The 17,538-nt window shown below is 40.9% G+C and overlaps 1 protein-coding gene across 1 annotated transcript in view; it reads left to right on the plus strand.

Moving 5' to 3' along the window:
• Window positions 1-17,538, plus strand: part of ELAPOR2 (endosome-lysosome associated apoptosis and autophagy regulator family member 2) — a 36,679-nt gene extending 19,141 nt beyond the window's left edge. Inside the window, exons 13-20 of the mRNA XM_035549427.1 lie at window positions 645-818; window positions 2,210-2,399; window positions 7,620-7,716; window positions 8,761-8,862; window positions 10,263-10,389; window positions 11,160-11,338; window positions 12,313-12,478; window positions 15,468-17,538. Coding sequence (XP_035405320.1) covers window positions 645-818; window positions 2,210-2,399; window positions 7,620-7,716; window positions 8,761-8,862; window positions 10,263-10,389; window positions 11,160-11,338; window positions 12,313-12,478; window positions 15,468-15,527 — 1,095 coding nt within the window. The 3' untranslated portion in view covers window positions 15,528-17,538. The remainder of the gene's footprint in view (window positions 1-644; window positions 819-2,209; window positions 2,400-7,619; window positions 7,717-8,760; window positions 8,863-10,262; window positions 10,390-11,159; window positions 11,339-12,312; window positions 12,479-15,467) is intronic.

Below are 17,538 nucleotides of genomic sequence, written 5' to 3' on the forward strand. Positions count from 1 at the left end.
TATACGTTACTTTCATCGAAAACTGTCACAGACTCTTGCTGGTTTAAACTCAGGGACCTCTCCAGCTTGATGATGTTTCTGTGCCTTTAGAAACCTGTAACAAATTTGTCTTGTATGAACTTGCCCTTAAACCTCGATAAATGTTTATCACATGCAGTATCCTTTGGCAAGGAACTGCACAGGGGCTTGAAGAACAGCTCAATTTCATTCATGTTCTTCCTGTCTCCTGCTGGGTTCATATCCTGTCCCTGTTTCTTGAGCTCTAATTTTTGGGTTTCCTTTGCAAGATGCAAGTGTAAGTGAGGCCATGGTTCTGGTCTGTCTACAGGGTTTTAAGCTGGGACATTGGGATCCTAAAAGCACCCACAACAAAACAAAGCAAGAAACTGCATTTTCTTGGACAGCAGGAAGTCAAGGCTTAGGAACATCAAAGCCCTTCTGAGATGTGATTGCAAGGGACTGAAACCAGAATGGGAATTTTCCCAGGGGAAAGGTGAATCACAGAAACAGGACAAATCCCCCTCCATCCTTAACAAGGAAAGCAGTCCTGTCTGCGCCTCCTTGCTTTAACTCCCAGTTGCTGACTGTACAGTTTGCTGCTGGTTCATAACTGCTCTTTAATGTATTCCTCTCCTCCTCTGAAGGACCACTCTGCCTGCTTCAGTGACTGCACGGTGTCATACTTCAAGGATAACCAGAGCCTGAATTATGATTTTAGCAACCTCAGCCAGGTGGGCTCGTTAATGAGCGGGCCCAGCTTCACCTCCCGTGGGACCAAGTTCTTCCACTTCTTTAACATCAGCTTGTGTGGCAATGAGGTGAGCTCTGTGGGCATTGAGCGCTGGGGGGAATCACACTGAGAGAGGAACTTGGCTCCCCCAACAGCTGAGCTCTCACCATCACTGTACAAATGCTTTCCTCTGGATCTTGTTCCCAGTCAGATGGCCATAAGCAGGTATGTGATGTGCCAGCACAGAGATGACAGGGCTTAAGGCATAAGTAACCCTCAGAATTGAAAGTACGGTCACATCCTTGCCCTTTCTCAGTTCTCATGCCTTTGGTCACATGGGTCACAACCTTGACCTTTTTGTGTTTTCACCAAGGGATTCAAATGAAGAGCATAAGTCTTTCAGTGGCTGACTACTTTCCATGTTTCTTCCTTTGTGACTTGGCTGGAGATGTTGCTGTTGAAGTGGTGGAAAAACGTGTTTAGTCCATGAACGAGAACAGTTTCTGCTGCTTCTGTGGCATATTTCAGCCTGTTTCCCTGAGTCAGGGTTTTCCCTGGGATTTGGAGGGTACCAGAGCATATTGTCACATACATAAATTGACATTTTGGAGCAGTAGCAGTGATGGGTATTACCCCATGAAAGCCAGTGCGTGCAGTTTACGTTAATGTTTGTCCCTGTAAAGTTCTGAAGTCTCTTTTCCATATACCAAAGGGTTTTCATGAGTTGAGGCAAATCAGTAGTCATATTTCTTTACAGAGGTTTCCATTCTTTGTGGCTTAAATACATACTTACCGACCTGAATTAGAGCTGGTGATAAATAGATCCACAAAGATACTCCCCCGTGGATCTGGTCTTCGTTTCCCAAACGTTTTTCCCTGGTACTACAGTACTGTCAACCATAGCACCAAGTCTGTGTGCTTGGCATTTTGGAGGGTCAGGCCTGCTGAATTTGCTGATTTGCCTTTCACTGCTGCTGTTCTGAGATTCTAACATTGGTCTTGACATGTGACATTAATGCAGCCTTGAAGGCTATGTATCAGTTTATGTTTTTCACGTATTCATGCTTTGAGAATATTTTATCTGGTTTAAACCTCAAATAAAGAGGTATTCTACAGTATATTATTTACAGGCAATATGTTTTGTTTTGTTTTTTTTTCCCAAGCCATTTTATTATGCTCTGCAAGCACTGTGCTGTCAAGATAAACAGAGAGAAGTGCTTTGTACACAGGTTTTTGATAAGACATATAGCAGAGGTGACATCTTGTTCCTGAGTCTATACGAGGCCTTAATCGGAGCCTTCACAATGGCACAGTTTAATGCTGCAATTTGTTTCTCTCGTGATAGAAACATCAAGTTGTTTCTAAAACATAGGAATGAAGCTCATACAGTTTGCAATCAGGAAGTTTGCAATTTCTCCCAAACTTCTTCACATCCTATCAGCAACCAACAGCTTCCCCATTTTTCCTGATTGTCTGCAGGGGAAAAAGATGGCTATTTGCAATGACAATATCACAGATGTTACTCTGAAGGACATGGTTGCAGAATCAGAAGATTTTTCCAACTTTGTGGGAGCTTTTGTCTGTCAGTCCACCATCATTCCTTCAGACAGCAAGGGTTTCCGAACGGCCTTGGCTCTGCAGTCCAACAGCCTTGCTGACAGGTTCTTAGGTACGTGCTATGTCTTTTGCATGTTGCTGCAAGTGAATGCTCTAGGTCACAGAAGAGAACAAACAAACAAAAAAAACCAACAAAACAAACCACCTGAAATGAGACTTTTTAGTCCCTGAAAACTGAATGTGCACCAGGACCACATACTCAGTGCCTTTCTGCGGGAAGCCTGCTGTTTGTTATGGTATCTTGGCTCCCAAGACCTGGGAAAGAAAGCTGTCACATATATCCCTCTCATCCTTCTCCTGTGTTGAAGATGTACCTGATGTATGTTTAGGATGTACCTGACATGGAGCAGATGTCTGTATTTTGAAGTCCTGTAGAAGATAATTATAGAATCATAGAATGGCTTGGGTGAGAATGGGCCTTAAAGATCACCCGGTTTCAACTCCCTTGCCATGGGCAGGGACATCTCCCACCAGCCCAGGCTGCCCAAAGCCCCATCCAGCCTGGCCTTGGGCACTGCCAGGGATGGGGCAGCCACAGCTCCTCTGGGCAGCCTGGGCCAGGGCCTCACCACTCTCAGAGTAAAGAATTTCCTACAAACATCTAATCTAAGTCTCCCGTCTTTTAGTTTAAAACCATTTCCCCTTGTCTATCCCTATCTGCCTGTGTAAAAACTTGCTCTCCATCTTTTTTTAAGTCCCCTTTAAATACTAAAAGGCTGCAATGAGGTCTCCACAGAGCCTTCTCTTCTTCAGGTTGAACATCCCCATCTCTCTCAGCCTGTCTTCAGAGGAGAGTTGCTCCAGCCCTCTGATCATCTTTGTGGCCTCCTCTGGACCCACTCTAACAGGTCCACATCTTTCTTGTGCTGGGGGCTCCAGACGCCAGTGGATGCATCACTCCAAGTGGGGCCTCACAAGGCAGAGCAGAGGGGCACAATCCCCTCCCTCCACCTGCTTGCCTCACCTCTGTTGATGCAGCCCAGGACGCAGTTTGCCTTCTGGGCTGCCCGCACGCACTGCTGGCTCATGTTGAGCTCTTCATCCACCAAAACCCCGAAGTCTCTCTCTGCAGGGCTGCTCTCAATGAGTTCTTCTCCCAGTCTGTGCTCATGTCTGGAATTGCCCTGACCCAGGTGCAGCACCTTGAACTTTGACTTGCTGAACCTCATTAAGTTCACATGGGCCCACTTCTCAAGCTTGTCTGGATGCCTTTGGATGGCATCCCTTCTTTCTGTTGTATCAACTGCACTGCTCAGCTTGGTGTTATCAGCAAACTTGCAGAGGGTGCCCTTGATCCCATTGTCTATGTTATTGAGAAAGTTATTGAACAGCACCAGCCCCAAGATAGGGTTACCAGAACCATTTGTGTTGTAGACTAATGCTTGAAGATACCAGACAAAGGGACAGGTGGATGTATTTTAGAGAGGAAACTTGTCGGGGATGTTCTCTGATATATTTAGGACTGCAAAGTAAATCCTTCTCAGCTCAGCAGTGCTGCATTACCATGGGGGCCGGGTAGGGAGCAGCCCAAGATTCAGTCCCAGGGTCAAACTTTGCTTCTGAACTGTGAAGCAGATCTTGACAAATGCCATTGCTTTTACTGCTGGTTCAGTTCAGCTGATGGCACTAGCAGAAGAGTAAGGGCTTTCCTTTGTTTTCCTTGCCTGTATTAATCACTCTTCCCAAGTTTCGTCTTGTGGGTCCCATGGTGCATAGAATTTCAGCACAAAAATCTGGAGAACGTAACTAAAAAGAACTCATTTTCTTTCATGTTTCCTGCCCACCTTATGTAGGGTAAGACCAGTCACTGTAGTAGTCCCATTAGTCCAAGTGTTTCTGCCCATGCCTAGTCCCCACTAGGCAATTTCAGAAGAAGAAGCTGGTGCTGGGACATAATTAGGTGAGGAAAGAGGAGACTTAGAGCAGCATGGGGCAGTGCACACCATTATGTCTCGCATTGTTCTGGCTCACAGGTTCCCAGAGTCTAAGGCCAGATCAGACAATGAAGTCATTTAGTCTGTTCACCTATCCATTTCAGGCACAGAGTGTTTGTACTTGCTCCCTGGCATTGAGCCCAGAAACTTGTGTTTGACAAAAGCACGTCTTTGGAAGAGCATTCAGCCTGGACTTTTAAGAGTGCCAGAAATAAAAGCTTTTCCATAGTTGTTGGTATTTCTTTTTTTTTTTTTCTTTTTTTTTTCCCCCCTCACTGGCCAAACACTATCTCTATATTTTATTTTAAAGCAGCTTCATTTCCTGTTTGAGTTTGCTTGGCATCAGTTTTCAGCACTTGTTTCTTGTTATTTTTCCTCCATTTCACAGCCACTTTTTCCTTCCTGGAGAAATATTTTGTACACTTGGTTCTTCACACCTGCTCATCACACCCTGTCTTGCCTACTTTTCACATAAACGAAGCACACCAAGTTTGTCAAATCTCTTGCTATCATGTATTTCTCTCAAACATCTGAATACTTTTTGAGGATTTTTCTGCAACCTCTGTAACTTGTTATTCCTTTTCTTAGTGTGGCATCAGACTGAAATACCGTTCCAGCATTTAATTCACAATAAAGAGAATGAAAATCACTTTCACGTTTGCATTTACCTGCAGGGATTGAATATCTGAGCCCTTCCAAACTTATGGGATTTCATGATGTTTTCTTGGTTTTGTTGTCCACTCTAGATCTTTTTGAGAATTATAGTGTCCAAGGGATGTTCTTCTTCAGGACTGGCCTTCATCCCGTGTAGTACCTGGCTCCATTCATTATGTTTAGTTTCAGTGGGACCAGCTTACCAAGTGAATGAAGTTGCTCTGTATTGTATTCCTGTTCCTCTTCATCTTTGTCTTTTCTATACTTTACCAATAGTGATTATATAGTTACATGCATATCACTGATGATCATCTTGCATTTTGGGACTCCAAGGTCATTGCCTAGAGAAGTCTGGAGTCATACCACATTTGATGACAATTTGCCATGGCCAGATAATTTTATAATTGGTTAGTTAAATATTTTTTAATCCAGAGTGTGTACTTAATTGGTATTACACTACTAACTCTTTAATTAGAATTTTGTGGTAATTAGTGAAATACTTGATAAACTTACATAATTTTCTTTAGCAACCAAATTCATCAGCACTCAAGGAATGAAATTAGATTTGTTCACCAGGAGCTGTTCTCCATAAATTCGTGTTGACTGGTACTTATTATGTATCAATCCATTAACTATAACTCATCTTCCACTTCCCATTTCTTTTAATTTGCCACATCATCTTTGTTGGCCACTTCATCATCTGGTTCAGTTTTGTCCTTTCTGGATTTCTGCACCATATTCCCTCTCTATCAGTCTTCTGGCCTTTCACTATCGTTAAATGCTCTATTAAGGACAAATATCTGTAGGTGGGAGATCCCATTAGCCTGGTCACTGATAGGTATGAGTTTGCTAGTTTATAAGTGTGTATCCCCAGTAGATAAGAAAATCCTCTCTTGCTAGAGGATTGAAAGAATGAGGTGTTCAATCATTGTCTTGGAAAGCAAGCAGGCAGTCCTGATTTTTTCTTAATACAGAGAAAAAATATCAAGATCTGCTGTTTTTTCTTTACTACTATGGTTACATTTTAAAGTGCTTGAAGTTTGCCTTTCCCATCCATAAGGTATATTTTATTTCTAGTATTTCTAAAAAAGCCTCAGACTTACAATTTTTCTAGTGCTGCCAAACACAAGCTTTTCCCTGAAGTCTTTAGCATCCATTATCATATTTCTGTAACTCATAACTTTTGATTTAAATAGAGTTTTATTTGATTCTCTATTCCCCCTCCATTAAACTTGTGCCAATGTTTTTATTTAAATTGCTTCTTTACTATTGCTATTTGGATCCAAGGTGGACTCTTAGTCAAAACTATCGTCATTCTTGAGAGAGTGATTATGGCTTTTTAGCTATCTAATTAATATCTTCCAAGGAATAACATTTTTTTCCCCACACTTGATTTTGCTTCTAGTGTTCTTATTTTTGGGAAATGGCACTTAGGGATGCCAACTGTGCAGTTCTGCATATCGAATAGGAATATTCTCTCATTGCCTCTGTTGAATATATTAAGGTCCCTAGGAGCTATCATCTCCAGTATAGTGAGTAACGAATATCTGTCTGTTGGGTTGAGATCCAAATTTAAGTTACTCTGTGTTAGATGCAATGTCTTTGAGGAGAAGAAGTGATCATCCAAGTGATTCCTGTGTGTGTTCTCATAATGGAAGCCCCTCCACAATAACATGATGTCTTTCTTTGCATGTTCCTGCTGGCTGCTGCAACACAGCTCATATTTGTTCTGTGTTGCTATGATGCTCTGCAAGCATCCTCTGCATGACCACCTCAGGAATGTTAATGGGCTCATCGATCCCTCTGCTTCCATGATCACAGGCTCTGACTTGTCCTGAGAATGCAGCCAGGTTGTCTGACCTGTTGTAAGAACAAGAAGAAAACTCTTTGCCTTGCCCATCTTCCCATCAGTTGCTGGCTGCTACCACTTTGCTTCTATTACAGTTCTAGCAATTGTTCACCTCACCAGGAGGATGCAGTCTGTCCCATTTGTACATCTCCCTCTTTCTGAAATGTTGCAATGCAGCACCAATATTTTCTGTTCTCCGGTTCATGGGATTGAAAAGATATGCGAGAAATTGGGTTACTTGAGTTTTCCTCTTTCTCAGCTCTCCTCCAAAATTCATGCAGACCTGTGTTATTGTACACATCAGCCTGTCATTTTATCCAAAATTTGCCATCAAGGCTTCTCTATGAATCCATAATACTTCTGAATTTTGTCATTGCATTTTTTTCCCCTGCAATACTACAGATTGCTCGGGGTGTTATGATTATGATGTGTTAAGAGTTATACGTACAAGCATCATAAGCAAGGCATATGCTTTGAGCAGTTGGTTGGATCACACGATCTCCAGAGGTCCTTTCCCAACCTGAGTTAATTTATGATTCTGTGGTATCTTCTGGTAAACTTAAATTCAGACAAAAGAGTATAATCAATTTACATTGGTGTTGTTTTATTAATTTTTATTTTTTTTTGTCTGTAGGAGGAAATCAGACAGTATGAGGAACATACAAATCTGCAAAGTTCAGTTAGAATAAAGGAAAATGTACAATGTATAATAAAGTCATGAAATGCTATTATGTGAAAAACATACCTTGCACACTGAGAAAATATTACACGTGAACCCCTCAGAAATCCATTCCTAGCTTGTTCCTTTTATTTTTATATTTTTCTCAAATTTTAGGAGCTACTGTTGAAACAACACTGGAAAATATCAGCATCAAGACAGACTTGTTTCCTCCTTCTCCAAGCAAAGTACCTGATGTGCATTTCTTTTACAAGTAGGTAAAAAATACTGATTATTAATACCTCAACTTTCATTTGTTTAAAGGAAACTAAAGTTGTGAGGGAAGATCTTTAATCCACCTTTAACCTTTCTCACTTTAATCACTATCTGGCTGATAATGATTGGCATATTGAAGGACATCTTTTGAAATCAGCCAACACTGTTTACTCAAATCTAAATTACACTTGATGTGTGGACAGACAGTGATACCAGAACTTTGATTCATCTAAGTGCCACTTCCAATGTCATGTTATTTTCCATACATTGTCATATATGACTTTGATATGTCCATTGTCCATTTTCTTTTACATTAATTTATTAGTTTATGTTATAAAAATGATCCGAACCATGTTAAAAAGAATTGTTCCAATCTGCAAAGTTGTTAGTATGCTTTTCCTATTCTTCACTTTCCTCCATATCAAGAATATCTCAGTTTGGATAAGAATTAGCTCAAATATCACCTCAATTAAGATGCCTACATGCTGGTGTCTGCATGTGAACTGAGTTTCTAAGTTCAGTCTCCGGAGCTGTGGGACAATTCAGGTTATCCTAAGGCACATACCTACTTCTGTTGTACTGATTGGCTCTCTGTGTTGGCTTCAGTGATAGTTTTTAATTGTCTATATCAATTTTGATATCAACACTTCATGCACAAGTAAACGTTTAAATTTAAGTGTCTGATTCTGCAGACTGAACCCCACAGTAGTGACCCTACTTTGAGCATATTGTTAATTTGGCTTACAGTGTTTGTCTTGCTGGAATAAGGTGCAGTTTTTGAATACTCTTTGCCTTCTGCTGTTTCAGGACAGGGTGATTCTTAAGTTTCTGGGCAAAGACCGAGACATCATAAGCCCTCCATCCAAGTTACTCACCATACACAGTGCCAGCAATTCTGTTTTCTATCCTGTTTTCTGGGCAGGTTTATTCCTTGGCTCGGCAGAATTTGAACAGAGCAGCTCCCTGAGTGACATCTCAGAGCACTTTTTCTGTAGTGGAAACATATTTCTGACTGCACATTCTTCCTCTTGTTTCATATTAGGTCTTCAACAGTGACAACCTCCTGTGAAAATGGTCGTACAACTGTTGTGACAATGAGATGCAACCCCAACAAACCGGACCAAGGAGAACTTTCTGTGCCCAGGTATTTAAGTATTTGTATCCTAGTAGTGCCTCAGGCAACCTTTACAAAATTCATTAGTGACTTTACTCAACAGCAATGAAAAGTGCTGTCTCCCTCATCAACCCGCCAGGAGGTCTCACTCATTTCTCACAGGTGAAGGCCTTGTTCTGGGGACCTGTGTGCCTATCATGTCCCTTCAGACCATCTGCAATTTAAACTCTGTGGAAAGAGATGTTGTAGGTAGCTCATGATGTGAGCTGTGATAGATAACTCACCTGTGGTGAGAGGAGTAACCTACCTTGCTTTTAACAGCATGAGGATAGGTAGAAACAGCACATAGATGATATGACATACTGTATCTCATTTCTTGTTGACTTCTCCATTCCTAGTCCCCCTTTGATTAGCTCAGAAGTCAGACATGTTTTCAAACACTGAGGTACCTGATAAATGTCATATAATATTGCATGTAACTCATTGATCCTCCAGACACTGTTTAGTATCATGTGAAGTTGCAGCATAAGACAAAAGAGATGAAAGAGGAGAAAGGTCTGTCAATGCTCTTGTCATATGCAGCAAAGCAATATTCCATAGTCCAGAGAGCATAGTTATCAATTATTCTCTTCTAGCTTTTATCTCTGTGGACTTTTCAATCCTTCAAATCAGGGTAACAGCTTTCCAGATGACACAGGAAAAAGTCGATTTAAGAAAAAAATAAGTCAATTTTTCTGTATGGGTACATTTCACATTCACACAACCCAATTTTGTGCAGGGACTTTTGGTCACTGCTGCTGTTAGAACTGATGCGGTTGTCAGGAGCAAAAGCTGCGTGAAAGTCCCGGCATTGCCAGCACAACTTTGTTCTGCCGGCTGAATACATAATAGGTCCATTAGTCTTTCTTAGACTAAGAGAAGCTGTTACCTCTTCATTAACTGGTGAACATCCTTCTAGTAATTAACCATGACAAGACAAGTATATTCCATGTGGGTGACATCACCCAGACATCATTGTAACAACAGCAGGAACTGCTTGTAGCATTCATGTGGAACAATCACCCAGTGCAGGAGAATAGTGAGAGAGGCACACTGCTCTAACTCGTGATGGTGAAACACTGGAGTAGTACTACTGGTCTCCAAGGCTTGCTTCTTTTTCTTCTCTTCATTTTAGGTGTGTAGGTAGCGCTCACTGCCAGGAACTCTGAACTGTTTCTTTAGACCTTTGACAGTCCAACATCTGTTTTCACTTGTGACAGCACTTTTTAAATGGAAAAATTCTTCCCCCAGATTTTTCCATCTGCTGACATGGTGGATGTTTACCCATTTATTGTACTTACCACTACCAGTCTTCAGCAACACAATATGGAGTGAGGATGCAAACTCCAGAACGTTTCATAAGTGATAATTAAGCTTCTCTCTCCTCCTAGCTCATGCCCTGCTGGCACCTGTGATGGGTGCACTTTCTACTTCATGTGGGAAAGTGCAGAAGCTTGCCCTCTGTGCACGGAGCAAGACTACCATGAGATTGAGGGAGCCTGTAAAAAAGGATTTCAGGTACAGCACCCCCAGCTCCAAGTCACATGGGTTCATTTGGGTAAAACTTGGATGCTGTTGAAATTCAGTGTGTAAGTGGACATGTTAAGTGCAGGTAGAATTGGGGAATCTCAGTGCACACTCTGAGCTGGCTGGGTGCAAGCCGTATATCAGTCAGGAGCTGTGTTGAGACTCAGGGATATTTGTGCCCATAGCACATACTGCAAAAGCAGTATGGTTTCTGCAGGAGAGCTGGGTTGTGCCTGTACATGTAGGGAACTAAACTCCGGATTCATTCATATGTGCAGGCAGCTGTTTGTATAGGATGGAGTGCCCAAAGGACTTCAATCCCTAAACAGCCATAAACATCAAAGCAGACTAGGGAAGGGTTCAGAATTTCGGTTTAGAAATTCATTCTACTTTGTTAGCAACTTTTTTGCTACTGCCTTCCCTGGTCAAATATTTGGAAGTCCTTTCACTGTTTCAGAACTGTTGATAAACATCTCCAAAGCAGGCACAACCAATTCATAATCCCTATCCAAACCAAACTGTGTCAGGCGAAGATCAATAAAGAAGAGGAAACCCTTTTATCATGTCTGAACCTGCAGTCACAGTCAAGGGGACAATAGAGCAGACAAATATGACTGCACGTAGAATCTGAAAACCTGAAGTACAGGCTTTGGTTTGTTTTTATTGAAAAGACGTCTGACCTAAAACTTGCTTGTTTTCAACTCTGAATAGTTTCTATAAACAGCTCACTTTTTGTTTATTCTATGCTTTCTGCTTGAAAGGAAACCTTGTATGTATGGAATGAGCCAAAGCATTGCATTAAAGGGGTTCCCTTGCCAGAGAAAAGAACCAGCACTTGTGAAACGGTGGATTTTTGGCTAAAGGTTGGAGCTGGTGTTGGTGCTTTCACAGCCGTTTTGCTCATAGCCTTGACCTGCTATTTTTGGAAGAAGAACCAGAAGTAAGTACTGCAAATTGTGTTGCATATAAAAGTAAGTTTGATGTGGTGTACAGAAAGACATTTCGTGGATCTGAACTTCTGACAATGTTGATGAAAAATGCTGTGTTGGATCAGTTAATCCACCAAGATGAGACTTCTTCTGCCAACAATGGCTGTCAAAAATGCTCGCAAGGAATATACAATAATTTGTTATGGGATGATTTCCCAATAGGATCTGTCTTTTTAACCCCTGAGATTTTGAGGTTGACTTTAGGTCCTGAAGCAACACGGCTTTCTCAAGGTCTGAAGACCAAAAGGATCTCCCTTCAGTCTACTTCATACCTTTCAGTGGGGTTGAAATAGGATTCCTGACTGTATATTGCTTAGGTCTATTTGGGCAGGATATGTCTGGTACACACAAAGATCCCTGTCTGTCAGACTGAACATACCGTCTGTTCCCCGTTCTTGTCCTCTGCATCCTGAACATGTCCTCATGCCATAAACCTTCAAACTGTGACTCCACCTCCATAGTATTTCATCTCCCCCTGCTGTATCCAGCTTCAGCAAACCTGGGTGCCAGCATTGTGGTCCCCACCTCACACTGTTACACACCTTTTCTCACCCCCAAAGCCTTTTGGACAGGGCTGTGAAGTAGATCCTGACACGGTCTGTAGTAAGAGCTGCTGTTGCCTCAGGAAGTCCTCTTGCGTATTCTACAATTTGGAAACTCTGACATACCTACTCTCGGTCTTTTGGAAAAAACATGGATTTTTTCTAGAGACTTCTAAAGTTAGAGAACTAATCTGGAGAGCAGGTATTGAATGTATTGTTAATACTCTTCTGGTTATGCAATTTTAATGATTGAACAGTATCCAATTCCTAGTAATTACCTCAGAAGTACCTATCTGGAAGGCCTTCAGATAATCTAAATTACAAAAACTTTAAATATGGGACATTCATAAAAAAACAATACCTGTCTGGCTTTATATCTCCAGGCTGGAGTATAAATATTCCAAATTAGTGATGACAGCGAACTCAAAAGAGTGTGAGCTGCCAGCTGCTGACAGTTGTGCTATAATGGAAGGAGAAGATAATGAAGAAGAAATAGTATATTCAAATAAGCAGTCACTGCTGGGGAAGCTCAAATCCTTGGCAACGAAGGTAAGTAGTAATTACTACTATTAATACTAAAAATAATTATTACCGTTATTTATTACTGGATGTGATGAGGCTGCGATGCTAATTTGCACAGTGCTTTGTGCAGCCTCCCATGCACACGTCACCCAGTCCATAGTCGACCTGCTGAAATCCACAGAAGGAATAATGATAAATGCTGTGGGGCATTGAGGAAACACTCCCTCTTCTGCAGAGAGCTTTCCACAGTGTTCTTTACTGTATGGGTCATGCCTAAAAAGAGCAGTCAGCGGCAGGGGGAACCCCTCTTCCTTGATTCCTACCAGATTCCTCCACTGAGGCAAACACAGCCGTTATAGATAAAGAAAATTAATATTGGGAACATAGCCACTAGCCAGCTGCCTGCCACTCACCTGGGCTGGCCTCATGGCTGCCTTGAGAACCATAATTTCCAGCATTATACAATTCAGATGAAGAGAGGCATCAGCCAAAACCTGTCCCCCAATGCAGCAACCTCCTCTGTTTCAGTGGACAGCAGCAGCACTAAGCATTTTTTCTGCAGCACATGATGCAGTATTGTTATATGTCTGAATACTTTTGCTTTACCCCTTTCAGTGTCCCTCAGGGGACCAACAGAGGACTGTCATGGTAGATCCCACAAGCACTCTGGTCTTTATTCCAAATGCCTTGCAGTCAATGGGAAAGCTGTTATTGTCTTTAAGGCAGTCGAGCTGGGGCATCTATTATGACCAGGATAAAGGTTATTGACATTTTCTCTTTCAAACAGTTTTGCCAAAGAGGGTTGTTTCAAAATAAGAAGGTTCCTTCACTAATAATAATGAAATCTTTTGAGAAGTCACTTTTTTGTTTGCTTGAATTTTGAGAATTTTGAGTGTTCATTATTTCCTTTCTGTGATTGAGTGCAATGTAACAAAACCTTTGTGTCTCTTTTCTTTTCCCCATTTTTCCCTTCTCTTTGTTCTCTTTTTTTTTTTTTTGTCAAACTGCTTTCTTCTTTCCATACTACCTGTTCCCCAGATCTCTCTCCTAGGATGGTACAGTTACACAGCTAATTTGCAGAACTTCCTCTTGCTCCCAGCCTGAATATTTGTCTTGCAAAATCAATATAATTTCTTGCGGAAAGGAGCAGAATATAATGCTAAGAATATTGAAAATGTAAATAAAATGAAATCACATCAAATTTTGTGAAGCTGTTACAAAAATGGAAGTTGATTCCATTTTGAATTGTACAGGAAGAGAATGACTTTGAAACACTGATGATATTTTTTTGTGTGCATGAAATGGCTTGGCTGGCTGTAGCTGAGTGTAATGATCAGTGCTGCTGGTGAGGGTCGTGTTTTGCTGTATGCCTGGTAACTGTAAAAGCTTTGCTGACTCCATTTGCAGCACCAACCACTGGCTTCTGCCTGATTAGAAGTATAGAGACGATAGCATGGGAGAAGTGTTTTTTTTTTTCTTTAAAGTAAGCCTTACTACTTTAGCATTCAGACCACTTGAATGCCTATTTGGACTCAAAAACAGTTTTTTAAAGTTCCTCTATCCATTGTATTCTCTCCTTTTTAAACCAGCCTGTCAGATATTTCTAAGCTGGTTCCTTTTTTCCTGCTAGATACTCGTAGCTGGCAAACTCGGCTTAAAGTACCTCATTAGCTTACTGAAATCTGTGTCCTCTATCCCTGCAGACAACTGGAATTTAATATATATTTCTCCAAAACAAACGTTATAGGCATCATTTTTCATTTGTGCAAAAGCTGAGGAAATTCATCTCCTGCTGCATTTGCATGTAAAATATAGAAAAAATACGTAGAGGAAACAGTGGAGAAAAAGAGGAGAAATGTAAACTGAGAGAGAAAGAAAAATTTGAAGCATCCTAACTATATGTTCGAGCTTCAGGCAATGGCATTTCTTTGAGGCAAAACATCTCAGGAAGCTATTAATGGCTTTGAGTACCCAAGGAATTCAGGTCTAGGCCTGTAATATAGAAAGAAACAACTATTATTTTTAATGAGAATATAGAAATTAAAGAATTATGAAACTGCTTCAGGTTGGAAGCTGTTCTAGTTCCATCTGTTGTCTCCAGCATAACAATTCCAGGTCCTTCAGAAGAAGAAATATGTTCTCCGCTGTAGGCAAGTGTAGGATAATTTTCTCCCCTGCTCATTCTCACATCTGCATCAGGCTGTCCTGATCTCTGATGGAGACTGCTTTAAAGACCAGATCGTGAGCTTAACATATTTTCCAGAATGTTTGCATACATCAACAAGTATAAATGGTGGGTACACGAAGCAAGAGCCAGCATTTCCTAGTGAGTAGTTTTGTTAGGGCTCTTTGATAGCTCCTGTGTGGGCTGTTGGGTTGTTCATACACACAGTAATGCGTATGTCCACACTTCACACCCTGATACCTGCTGGGCAGATGGGCTGGACTGTCACTTAGCAGGAAAATCAGAAGGCAAAATCCAGCCCTGATTTTTAGATTCAGAGGATTTGTAGACTTTTTCTCCTGTGGGTGTTCCCGAGAAGGAGTAGGGATGGACATCAAGGAGTAGGGTAGTGGTGTTCACATTCACAGGCCTTGCTCTAAACATTTTCTTCAATGTAGTGAACAAATTACTAAGAAATTATAAGAATACGTATGGCTATCTTGCAACTCCCCAGCTCTGGCTATCTGTTGTATACTATGAGTATGTAATGCAAACCTTCCCTGCACCCTCTAAAGTAAGTACCATGAAAAATTTTCTCTTTCTCTTCTTGGCTTTTTTCTTGGCTTTCTTCTTCACAGAATTTTGACAATTTTGCATTATTTCTTTTTCATAATGAGTAGTTTTATTAAATAATAATGAAAAGGTCAAACTGTACTCTTAGTTACTGTGGTAGAAGTGAAGTGAAGTCTTTGGCAAAAGCTGCTCTGGAGATATTAAGACAAGTGTCTGTAACAACTGGTGGAGTGAATTTGAGGAATCCCAATTGACTGAAACCTGTTTTTTCCATTGCAGGAAAAAGACGATCACTTTGAATCTGTTCAGCTGAAATCTTCAAGATCCCAGAATATATGAATAATTAATGCTGCCTTCAAAGAAACAAACCTGATTTCTATTTTTACAGGACCATATTTTAAACATGTTCTGGCACACATTGTAGTGTTGATCTCAGTGAGAAATGCTCAGCCATTTAGGAAGAAAGAAGACAGAAAGCAAACCAGAAAATTGGATTGCCTTATCACGCGATTGAGTACCTTGCCAAAAAAGAAAGCAGATGCTTGGATTCCATACTGGGAATGAAATTCAACTCAGGAAGAGATATACATACTGCAAATAACGTGATTTTTTGCATTCACCTGAGCATCACTCAGGCATGCCATGTGATTTATAGGTACCTTTCATTTCCTATCATTCCTTCTCCACATATTCATAAGAATGATTTTCAGAGAGGCTCGAAACCTCCTGCAAATGTTGTGTATTGTCCTTTAGTAGCATAACTGTGAGTCTTTCTTGAAATGAAAATTGTGAATGGTACTGGGAATGGGCCTCAGGTGAGTGTTGAACTCTGGAGAATGCTTTTGATTTTAATGTTTTGAAGGGCTTGATGGTCTGCATTGACCTCTGGTACAAGAGGCATGGTTTTGCACCTGCAAGTTGAACCCATTCTGATGACTAATCCATGGCAATCAGGATCGGAGTAAAACCTGATGCCATTGAATATAAATGTGTTAGCTGATGTAGTATAAATAGCAGATCTGGGCCCATGAGTTTACAGGCAATAGCAGGCTCAAGCTCTATAAAGACAAGGAAAATGGTATCTACAGTGGAAGCGGCATTCAGTGCTCTCTGTGGAAGCTTGTCCTTTTAAGAGAGGTTGGTGGCAGTTTCACTCCCCTCCCTTGGGCTGCCAATATGCCACCTTCCCATAGACTGCAAGCCAGCAAAGGCTGAACTCTGGAAGTAAGGCAAGAATCTCTACTTTTGGAGATCAGGGATCAGTTTTATCAGCTAAGGGGCTTATTAAAAATACTCAGCCATCTCTGCTTCTGGACCTGGGCAAGGAATGAGGATGTATGCCCAGGGGAGCTGAGCGTGGCTTGTGCACTTACGCAGCTCAGCATCTAAATGCTTTCTGCTGTCAATGCAAGTACCTGCTTGGAAAGGAGGGCACAACATGTTGCCCTGAAAACTGGAGGCTAGGTGGACTTCATAAAGTCAGCCACTTTGTAAGCATGAGATCTTCATAATGCCCACCCTAATCATTTCCTGAAATTCCTGCTGAAGTCAGACTCAAAGGAATCTGAAAATTAGGCAAAAAATATTTAGGAAAAAATATACAAGACTTGTATAGAGCCTGGAGAAAATGAGGAACCCATCTTATGCTGACCTCCGGTCAGACGCGTATTTCCATTCCTGTAAAATTATGTGAATTGTGGAATGCATCAAAGCCAGAAGAGACACATGGTCAGAAATGGTCTTTTTACAATAAGGAATAGAGATTTTTTGGTTTTATATGACTGAGCTACATCTATCTATAAAAGAAGGCCCTATTAAGTAAAATTTAAATTAAACTGAATTTTCTGCACTCCGAATATTTTATTATACTACAGATGTGGACGAAAAATTTATGAAGTTTAGATTTTTTTTTTTGTTTCTTTAGGGAAAATTCAGCTCATCTTTTTTATATCTCCTGTCACAGAACACGGGCTTTACTCTTTTGATGGAAGATACTTCAGGCATCTTTACAGAAGTGGTGTACATTTTTTGTTGTTCTTGAAAAGGCACTTCACTTTCCCAACAAAGATTTTTATGGGGTATTGTTGAATGTATATGAAATACACATTCCTTTTTGTATATTTTGTATCATTGCACACTTATTATTGTACATTGTGTTTGTCGTCATGATGTCATTTATATATGGTTGTCAGAGATGATATGCTCACGGAGTAAATGGTCATGGCTTTGGGACTTCACTTCTTGGATCTTTTATGAAGAGGGTTTTTATGTCGTTGATTTTTATTCAACCAGTGTGCTGTAGCATCAAAGATATATATCTGATGGGCATTCATAAAATAAAGTGAAAATA

This window comes from Cygnus atratus, chromosome 1, assembly GCF_013377495.2.
Source record: "Cygnus atratus isolate AKBS03 ecotype Queensland, Australia chromosome 1, CAtr_DNAZoo_HiC_assembly, whole genome shotgun sequence".
NCBI classification, from domain to species: Eukaryota; Metazoa; Chordata; class Aves; order Anseriformes; family Anatidae; genus Cygnus; species Cygnus atratus.